General features: G+C 39.6%; 1 protein-coding gene across 1 annotated transcript in view; it reads left to right on the forward strand.

Moving 5' to 3' along the window:
• The window catches only part of LOC107731103 (coiled-coil domain-containing protein 148), an 89,295-nt gene that overhangs the window by 49,495 nt on the left and 28,384 nt on the right, over nt 1–11,416 (forward strand). Inside the window, exons 7-10 of the mRNA XM_016542095.1 lie at nt 6,623–6,718; nt 7,443–7,630; nt 7,914–8,052; nt 9,994–10,200. Of these exons, the coding sequence (XP_016397581.1) occupies nt 6,623–6,718; nt 7,443–7,630; nt 7,914–8,052; nt 9,994–10,200 (630 nt within the window). The remainder of the gene's footprint in view (nt 1–6,622; nt 6,719–7,442; nt 7,631–7,913; nt 8,053–9,993; nt 10,201–11,416) is intronic.

Here is an 11,416-nt window from a genome sequence, read left to right on the forward strand (position 1 = left end):
TGCCAATCGGCCCGTAAGTGCTCGCGACTCTTCAGCTCCGCCCACGGCTCGCCTCCAGTAGCTCGGCTGTTTCAGAGAGAATCGTAAGCTGTATCTTTCTTTATAAACCTGATAAAACTGAAGACTCTTCGGAGATGTGAATGATGCAATACTACACTATAGGTTTTATGTTTCTAGACAAAACATGGCTAGAAGACAGCTGCAGTGCAACAGTCCTAAATGAAACAGCCCCTCCTAACTTTACTTTTATGAGTGTATGCAGAGCTGTTTGGAGAGGTGGAGGTGTAGCTGCTCTGTTTAAAGATGTCTATCAATGGAAACAAGTGCCATTTGGTCATTTTTGTCTTTTGAATATATAGGTATTGTGCTGAAAGTTGCTCCACGCATTCTATTTATCATTATTTACGGGCCTCCACGATACTCTCCAGCCTTTGTTGAGGAGTTTACTGAACTGTTATCAATGATATCCTCACAGTTTGACTGTTTTGCTATTGCTGTGGATTTTAATATTCATATAGATAATGCAGAAATCAATACTACAAAAGAAATTATAAATGTTTTAAATAATTTTGACCTGATTCAGCGTGTGCATGAACCCACACACAATCGTGGACACACTCTAGATTTACTCATTAGTAAGGGTCTAAACATTCCATCTATTGTTATTAAGGACGTAGCACTATCTGACCACTTCTGTATTTTCTTTGATATATTGAACTCTGCTACGGCTGAATCTAGATCTGTGTCTGTCAGAAAGAGATGCATAAATGAGAACACTAGTGTGCTATTTCTGAAGGCTATATCTTTAACACTAAGCATATCTGCAGGCTCTGTCAATCTTCTGCTTGATTCCTTTAACTCAAAAGTTAAGAATGTTATTGATGATATTGCGCCTGTGAAAGTCAGGAAGAAGACTGGCAGACAAAAAGCACCTTGGAGAAACTCAACAGCAGTACATAGTATGAAAAGACAAAGCAGAAAAGCTGAGTGGATGTGGCGGAAGACGAAACATGAAATTCACTATAACATCAATAAAGACAGCCTTCATCAATGTGGAACTAGGCACAGCTAGACAGACCTTTTTCTCAAACCTTATAAACAGTAATTTAAAAAACACTCACACTCTTTTTGCTACGGTTGAGAGACTAACAAACCCCCCGAGTCAGTTTCCCAGTGAATTGCTCTCCGACAGCAAATGCAATGAGTTTGCTTCCTTCTTTTCTGAGAAGATCAGTAATATCAGAAAGGCACATCCTCACGTTATGCAGAGGTCAGACAGATTCGACCACAATCTCAAAAAGAAGTTACTATGTCTGTTTTTGAAGAAATTGATAGCAAAATTTCGGATGAAATAGTACAACACCTTAAATCGTCAACCTGTTACCTTGACACACTTCCCACATCTTTCTTCAAAAGTGTGTTTAACAGTTTAAAAGCAGATCTCTTAGAAGTGGTAAACACCTCACTTCTTTCTTGGACTTTTCCAAACTCCCTGAAAACTGCAGTTGTTAAGCCCCTCCTGAAAAAGAGCAATCTTGATAACACCATATTGAGCAACTATAGACCAATATCAAACCTTCCTTTTATAGGAAAGATTATTGAAAAGGTAGTCTTTAATCAGCTGAACAAATACTTAAACTCAAATGGATACCTGGACAATTTTCAATCTGGTTTCCTACCACATCACAGCACAGAGACAGCGCTCATAAAGATAATAAATGATATTCGCTTAAATTCTGATTCTGGCAAAATATCAGTGCTGCAGACATGCACTTGCAGTTGTGGCCTAATGGAGAGTTGGACTTGTAACCCGAAGGTTGTGGGTTTGAGTCTCAGGTCTGGCAGGAATTGTCGTGGGGGGAGTGAATAACCAGCGCTCTCTTCCACCCGCAATACCACGACTGAGGTGAGACCCTTAGGCAAGGCACCGAACCCCCAACTGCTCCGGGTGTGTGTGTGTGTGTTCACTACTGTGTGTTTGCACTTGGATGGGTTAAATGCAGAGCACGAATTCCGAGTATGGGTCGCCACACGTCACTTCACTTTCACTTTGACGCTCAGACTTGCACTCTCAGACACCTGTGCTTCTGCTAGTGACATCACTTGCAATCTTTTTTATTTTTTATTTTATTTATTTTTCATTTTTTTTAATTGAATCTCTCAAAATTTTACAACAGTAGCCAGGTAGTGAAGACAAGAAAAAAGAAATAAAATTACAATGTCACTTGTAATCACTACCTGCACTCTCTGCTAACGTCACTTGCAATCGACACAAATCGTGCATGTTGCCAATGGAGACAATACACTGTGGTGGTTAAACGATTAAAAGTAATTTGGTATCATATCATACAGAGTCCTGCAAGTCACCTGTAGGAGAAAAAGACAAGACCCGCAAATCTGTGGCCACAGAACAGCAGAATATGAACACAATGCGTAAAGTCTCTCATTATTTTCCTGCCATAGAAAACCATAAACACTTAATATGGCTTGATGTATTAGGATAGTGCTAATAAAAAAAATTAAATTTGATATATAGTTTATTATTTTAATATACTACAAGGCAAGCAGATGGCCATGAACACAACGTGCAAACGTTCACTTTTCCTCCCATTCAGTAAAACACTTAATGTGGCATAACGGACTAAGATGATAAAGACCAAATTCAGTATAAGTCTTTTTGTTGACGTAAACTATTTACGTGCATTAAGACAGTGTTTCCCAACCGGGGTGCCACGGCACCCTGAGGTGCCGTCTGTCGAGAGCAGGGGTGCCATGTAAAAAATCCTTTTTTAATATTTTTAAATTGCTAAAATGTTCAAAAAAGCATCTATTATATAATATCCATTTCTGATGTCGCTAATAATTAGAGATGCACCGAAATGTCGGCTGCCGAAAATTAGTTCACCGCTCAGGTTTCACTTTCACGTGGTGTGACGCTCTACGTATTATCCCGCTCTATGCGTGTGTGTGCGCCGCTCAGTCGCTCACGGCCCATGTGAGTGCTCCACTCATATACCGTTCATGCTCATCGGAACAGCAAAGTCCACTCAAAAATTCTATACTTTTCAAATTATCATATCGAAGTTAGAAATTCAAATATTGTGACAAAATTAATTTTGTAGGGTGCCACAAGTTTGTTAAAATTTCCAAAGGGTGCCGCGACTGAAAAAAGGTTGGGAAACACTGCATTAAGAAATGCATTAAATTGATATTAAAAGGACCAAATCCATACAGGCAAGCAGACGAGGCCAGAACACAATGCGTTAAATTGCACATTAAATGTTTTCCTCCCATAGAAGATCATTATAAATAAAACACGTTAACGGATGAAGACAGTGACATAAAAAGGCTGTATTCTGTATCAAAGGCTGTATAGAATGAACTGCTGTATGACAGATTATTCTATATGGGAAAATGCTTTTATTCTGGGCTCATCTCCTTGCCTGTACATATTAATTATGCTTTAATAATGAGGAGGATTATATTGAGTTTGGTCTTTATCATCTTAGTCCGTTATGCCACATTTTGCAGTATGGGAGGAAAACACTATATACAAATACATTATATTAATAAACTATTTATTGAATTTGATCTTGGCACACTGCTGCTAGGAAGATCATGAAGATGAAGACGAAAATTCAATAATAATCCATATAATGGTAATCCACAGGGCAAAGGTCTAACACGCAGGGTAACAATCAGCAACTAAACATTCAACAACATGAACAACCGACAACCAAAGGAACTCAGGAGGGAGCTTAAATCCACAGACAAGAGAGGAACTAAATGATTAAATTAGCAGGACACAGGTGAACAGAATAAACTAATCAAGGGAACTAAGGAAAACTAGATCAAGGAACAAAACTACACTTGAGAACAGGAAATTAAAACAAATTCAAAGTCTATGTAAACAGAACATAACCGTGACAGTACAGTGGAGTCCTGAGGCGATGGCGGGTCGACAACCGACCAAGGCAGAGCCGGAGGGACGAAGGAGCCATGCGGAGCTGGTGGACTGACGGGCCACAGTGGAGAGAAGGGAGCTAGGAGCCATGGCGGAGCCGATGGGCCGAGGCGGAGTCCAGGCCTCGGAGGCTGGAGGCGGAGACAAGGGATCCTCCAGCCACGATGCCAATGGAAACTGGCTGACCTGTGGAAGATTGGGTAATTCAGAATAAAGGTCTGTTAAATCTCCTGAGTCCTGCCTTAGCTCACCCTCAACGGTGGCACAGTGGGTGGGGCTTTCCTCCGTGCCCTCACTCTCCACTGTATCATCCTTCGTCGCGTACATTGTTGCTGGCTCTCGCACCTGGTCAGACGATTCATGAGATTCTGGCTCCGAGGCAATTCTTAGCTCTGTCGCTCCTGGTGGCGATCGAGCGTCGATCACGGCAGGCTCAGGCTCTCCGTCCACGGTGTGCTCGGGCAAGCACTCCGCGTAGCAGGGTGATGGTTGGCTGGCCTCTGGGTGGCACGGTGTTCTGTATCGTGGACGGACGCTCTCCAGACACTGGATGATAGATAGCCTCCCTCCAGTTCAGTCCCGTGGTGTCTGAGAGATCAATGGGGCGGTGGTAATTTGCCCGGATCCAGAAAAGAGACTTTAGTGTCTCGTCATCAAAGGGGCAGGTGACTGCGAGACGAGAAAAACAAAAAGTAAATGAAAAAAAAATCATGACTCTCCTGAGCCACGGCAGTGAACTTCGCTGCCCACTCCATTATTTGTTTGGTCAGTTGTTCTGTCACGCTGCTGCTAGGAAGATCATGAAGATGAAGATTCAAGAATAATCCATATAATGGTAATTCACAGGGCAAAGGTCTAACACACAGGGTAACATAATCAGCAACTAAACATTAACAACCGACAACCAAAGCAACTCAGGAGGGAACTTAAATACACAGACAAGAGAGGAACTAAATGACTAAATTAACAGGACACAGGTGAACAGAATAAACCAATCAAGGGAACTAAGGAAAACTAGGTCAAGGAACAAAACTACACTGGAGACCAGGAAATGAAAACAAACTCAAAGTCTATGTAAACAGAACATAACCATGACAGATCTTTTAATAGCACTTAATATCTTGATACATTAAGCTATATTAAGTGTTTATGGTTTTATGGGAGGAAAACGGGTCTTGACTTTTTCTCCTACAGATGACTTGCAGGACCCTGTACCCTATGGTACTAATTTAGTTTTAATCGTTTAACCACCACAGCGTGTTGTCTCCATTGGCAACATGCATGATTTGTGTCGCTTACAAGTGATGTCGCGGTTAGCAGAGAGTGCAGGTGGCGATTGCAAGTGACATTGTAATTTTGTTTCTTTTTTCATGTCTTCACTACCTGGATACTTGTGTAAAATGTTGAGAGATTCAATAAAAAATAAATAAAATAAAAAATAAAAAAGATTGCAAGTGACATCACTAGCAGAAGCACAGGTGTCTGAGAGTGCAAGTGCATGTCTGCAGCCAGACCCTATTGGGAATATTAGCTATAGCATATAGCTATATATATATGAGTCTTTCTGCTGATGAGAGGCTTGGTCACTGCAGAGTGTGCTTTCAGTTCGACTTCTCTTAGACGTGCCGAGACAGATCCTTACCCTGTTCAGCACTGAACTGGCAAGCAATTCCAGCTGCAGTGTTGAACCGATTCCCAATTGAGAATCTCCACATTATCCTGTCCTCTCATGCATTTGTCTTATGTGGAAGACCAGCCTTTTTGGGGGGACTTGAACTAGTGTCATTGTAAAGCTGCAATATTTGAAAAATCACAGATTTGGAACAACCAACTTCTCTTGAAAAGGCTGAAAGGGTCATCCCTTTAGCCTTCATCTGGACAACCTCCTGTCCCAGGCTTTCAGTCACCTTAGAGCGGCCCAGCATCTTGCAATCTCAATGAAATTTGGAGGAATGCTGTCAGCTAAACAGGGTTTGTCATATAATTAAGGAAATTAGCAACAGGTCCCAGATTAACGCCAATAACTTGGAGATATCTGTATGTGTTCTCTAATTTTGATCAATAATTTTGAGTTCCATACCAACTACCCTATCCGTCCTGCATCCAGAGGTTGAGGCCACCCCGTCATTGCCCATCTCAGTCTTTGGGAGCCACCCGACTTCCCGAACTGCACCTTCAGCAACAGATCCCATAAATCCTCCCACACAATCTCAATCGCCTGAATTCTAACTCGGTACACCTGTTGCATTACATTATGGCCACACATAAACCAGCACTTCACCAACACTCAGCATCTGGTATCTAACAACCACCTAGGTGTGTTACTGCCCAACTCCCTTTGTTCAGCTCGCTATCTTTTACCTGCAATCATCTTCAGTCCTTTATCATCTGTCCTGATTCGGATAATCTACTTATCATCAGTTCAGCAAGGACTCCATTTCAAGCCTGTTTCACCAGCTAAGTTACAACGCACCACTACCATCTACCAACTCACCTGCTCCAGCCTGTTTTGCTCATTTCTGTCAATAAAGCCTGTTGCACTGCACTCGTGAAGTCTCCTCTCCTGTTTTGTGACAGAAACTAATTGTTTGTATATATTTCATACAAAATATACATTGATTTTCTAACTTTGATTAACCCCATTTATTTGTGTTTTAGGTTATGTCTGTCAGACAGCAGCAGGAGGAAGTCATAGACAGACTGCAGTGTGAATTTGTGTCTCTACAGCAGGACATCTGTGTTACTGAACTCAAGGTCATTTAAAATTACACTTGTACTATAGGCCTATATTTTTTTGCACTTCACATTAAAATGTTGGTAACCTGTAATTTTATAGTTCAGTCTTAAGGGATAGTTCACCCAAAACTGAAAATTGTGTCCTTATTTACTCACCTTAAAATATATATTCTTTTGTGTTCAAGCTAAGAAAGAAATTCATGCAAGTTTGGAACAACTTGAGGGTGAGTACATGATGAAACAATTTTTGGGTGAACTATCCTTTCAGTATTTTTGGGCAGCCTCCCATATTTGTTGTCATATGCTATGTGGCTTTTAAAATGTTGATTTTAATGGGCCACATGCTTTCATAAGTATCATTCTATTTGAAATACATTTATTAGGTAAAATATCATTTAAAGGCCTTCTGATTTTTTTAAATTAATGCCATTAACCTTTAGTTACATGACCGTGATGAATGAATCACAGTTGACTACCTGCCATTTCTAGTCAGGTGACAGAAGTTCTGGGGGAGGGACATTTTCATTTTAAAGAACATTTTAAAAAGAGATATCTCAAAAAGACATGGACAAATAGTCACAAAACTTCTGTTTTAATTTCACTGGGTCTTTAATCAAACATTAATCAGTGAGATTTGGTGTGTAAATGTGTACAACAATGTGTTTGTACTATAATTGTCATTAATTTGTAGTAAAACATTTTGTCAACCATGTTTGAAGATAAAACTGTATTTGTCCTGTAGGAGAACCTACTGTCTGCTGCAATGGAAGACCAGGTAGCATATTTGGAGAAGGTTCCAGATGAGATCTTTATTGCAGACTGCCCATATCCTGAACTCCGATCAGATCTTATCCACAGCTTTCATTCTCTCACTGAGAAATATAAACTCAGATTAGCGATAGTGGAGACCAGACTGCAAGGCCTGGACAGGTAACATACTTATTATTATTATTATTATTATTAACTCTTTATTATCACCTACAGTGGCCATGACTTGTTCCAAAACTATGTACAGTTAGAAAGTTGTTTTTTAAACAAATCCATGAGGGGCTATTTATTGCAGGCCATTGTTAGGAATGATGCTAAACTTGATCACAACGTTTTTGTAGAACTTTTTTTTTTTTTACTCCGAGGCAGAAGCAGGCTGGACCTGTATAATCCTGGAAGTATTATCTGTGAAGTGTCATTTGTATACTTTGTCCGTTTGTCTCAGGAATTGTGGCTGGAATGCAGCAGATCATGAGTGTTTCCAGCACATAATGAGTCAGTATTCCCCAAGTCTGCGGAACCAGCGCTCACTTTACATTGACATGTTGCAGAGAATGCTGCCACATATATCCAAACAGGAACTGGTCAGTACTCCTGCATAGAACGGTCTCCTTTTGTCTTTCTCTCTCTGGTGAGGTCTGGTGTGCTTCGTAGGCGGCAAGTTGTGCAGAGTCACCCATACATTAACCCTTATGCACATACACGTAGGGTTGACCTATTCTGACCAAACAATATTATATCCTAGCCCAATATATACCCATATACACGAAATATGGAACTTTTTTGTAAAAACTGAATGAACTACCTAAAAAAAGCATTAGAAATCTATCTGGTAATAAATGAACATCTGTCTGTTTTGGTGTCTCTATTCAGAAAGAAATTAATATGGGTGGGGCTTAAACCAGAAGTTCGTCAAAACTAAACGAAAAGCTTATTTTTTAAGATGTAAGATGATTTTCAGTTTATAGTTTACATACAGAAAATATGCCTTGTATAATTCAAAAATTACTTTTTTTTCCTATTATTATTATTACTTTTATGTAAAATAAAGCTACTGTGTGTAAAATGCATGTTGGTGGGGATGTGGATTCACCTCAGTGACACTGAAAAGATGCATTTAAAATAATTTATTTGATTTATCTGACCCTGTCTGCAGGTTACATTGCTTTACCAGTAGGTGGCAAGAAGTGACTTAGAGTATACAACAGAAGTGAGTACACTCCTGGGCAATATAGCAAAAAAATGTCAAATGATTCAAAATAGTGTTAACTCTCAATAATTGAAATTGACAAGCAGAATATTTCCTTTTATGAAAAATCAAAAACAAACATACTGAACATAGTTTCAGCAGTAATCAGATGGTGTAGAATAAGCCACAGTACCATAATCAGAGCTGTAGAGTCTATACTTCTAAAATGATGCTACAGTCAGTGTGCTACTTTTACAATCTATACATTCATGGTGCATTTACCAAAATACTGGACGACAAGATGACTGATAATGATCTAAATCACACTTAAATAGTTCTTTCTTGTTTCCAAAAGTTTCTAAAGAAAAAGAAAAAAACTGACCTGGCCAAGTATGTCACCTGACTTAAGTCCAATACAACAACAACATCATATATAGCAATAAACCCCTCCAGCAATCAGTTGCTGAAAAATCAATCAATCAATCAATCCAGAAATGTGTGCAAAACTGGTATTCTTCATATCAAGGAGGATTGAGTCTGTGTTTAGAATTGAGATATTTGAATATCAGTAATAAAAGGTGTACTGACTTTTGTTCCATTGAGTTTGCTCTGGGGCCTGCATTTTTAATTTAGTAAACTTGAGCTATTAGATTTTTAATTTTAACAAACAGCACTTACTCTACTGTTCAACGTAGAAGGTGATATATTTTTTAATAATTTGACATTTAAGTCATATTGCACAGGGATGTACTCGCATATATTTTACTGTATACTGTACTCTAATGTTGCTTAGATGCATCAGATTTGTTGTGAGCAGGCTTTAAACTGGCTCAGGAACAGCAGCGCATGGGTTGTTCTTGTCATATGTGGATTTTTTGTTTTCATTTTGTCATTTAATGATATTTCAACAGACAGATGATGTCTAAGTTGAGGATGTCATCACAGCGATAAGGTTTCATTTGTTAACTTTTACTAACAACAAATGAAGAGGTGATTCTAGGATTTTTTCTACTGTGGGGCACAAGAGGGGCCACGATTACTACGGAGAGGCCAATCTTCTTTGTGTATTTATATGTCAGACTGTAGATAGCCAAATCATTTAAAAATTGGTAAGCTTTAAAATCAGCTGCAAACCCTAACCAAGTTATATACACTTGTTTAGAAAGAAAGAATTCCATGGGTATAAAGCTTCTTGCATCATACCCCAAAAGACTTGATGCCGCAATCGCTGTTAAACGTGCTTCAACTAAGCTGGGGTCTGAATACTTATGTCAGTCTGTTTCCTGTTCATGCTTGTCAACAGTCACTGTATCTGTGGTTATTTGTTATATTGCAGAGTCCACATGAGCGTCAGAGCGACTGGTATCATTTCAGCATTTCACAGAAGAATCTGATACTGCAGGGCTGGCAGCGGGATCACTCAGAGCTTCTCCTGAGGGCTCTGAGCATGTTGGAGAACTGCATAATATCTCACATACAGCAGCAGGAAGTTCAGAAGCAGCGCTCACACCAGCAGAACATCTGTCTCAAGCTCAGAGCAAAGGTTTTTACATTTAACATCTTAAGATACTGCCACACTATATCTTCAGTTTTTAATTAAAAATACATTACAAATAGCACATTCAAAATCTGAAATTTACTCCACTTGTGTGCAATGCTTTAAACCTTTACTTTTTAATTTTGTGATCTTTAAATTCAGTCATGAGGTCAATCTGGGAGTCATATTGCAGGTCACAATTCTCCAACCTTAAGATTTTGTATGCACCAGAATGCGTAATTTCACATGAGCTTACATTTCCAGTCTCCCGTGAATGGAAGTCATTGTACTATATTGTAGTACATTGTACTACTGTACGCCATTGTGTGCATTGTGTCAAAAGGGAGGCCCACTGCCTTTGACTTTGCAAATCCTTGCCTTACAGTGAAAATGACTCCATTACAAGTTACAATTGACCAATTTGAATGATACTTGAGCAAAAGTCTTAGCATATCTGATTTTAACAATACTTAAGTATTTTACTTGTACTGAATATAGGCTCAAACATGCACTAGTCCTCAACATCTAAGGCAGGGGTTTTCAACCTGTGGGGCCCAGCACCTGTCAAGGGGGTGCCAGCATCAGTTAATTCAGAGACATTCCCTTGAGGATTTATGAATATGAGTTAGCAAATATTTAGCCATCCACTAGGGGGCAATCTGACTCCCACTGCTGGTCGACAGTTAGAGCAGAGTTGGCTCGATTATCAGTCACGCTTATTGACAGTGTAAGATGATTTACGGTTAGCCGTGTCGGAAATCCAACCACGGATTGGCATGTTGTTATCTCAGAAACAGGCTCAGCCATCACATTGAATCAGGTAAACTGGTTATATATTTATGTTTCAGTATAATTACGCACGCTATACCATAAAGGGTTTAGAAAAGGGCGGTTCTAAACCCTTTTTAGGTGGGTTTCAGCCCCCCTATCTGTCACCTTAGCCCCCAAAACTATCTTAACGATCAGGCCAGTGCTGCTTCCTCGAGAAAGTTTTTCATTCTCACGTGTTTTAAGTCTTGTCAGTTTAAACATTAAAGTAATTTTAAGCCATTTAAGCCCAAGACATCTCAATGCGGTACTCACGCACCGCTCACACACCTGAAGTGCACAAACAGATAGCCTTCTCAGACAGCAGGTGAATACCAATGGCTGTCTTGACAAGCATTCTTGTAAGCACAGTCGGTTGTTTTAAGTGAATGTAAACAGTAAAGAAAATATCAAA

The sequence above is a fragment of the Sinocyclocheilus rhinocerous genome, unplaced genomic scaffold, assembly GCF_001515625.1.
Source record: "Sinocyclocheilus rhinocerous isolate Xijiao unplaced genomic scaffold, SAMN03320098_v1.1 scaffold2264, whole genome shotgun sequence".
NCBI lineage: Eukaryota > Metazoa > Chordata > Actinopteri > Cypriniformes > Cyprinidae > Sinocyclocheilus > Sinocyclocheilus rhinocerous.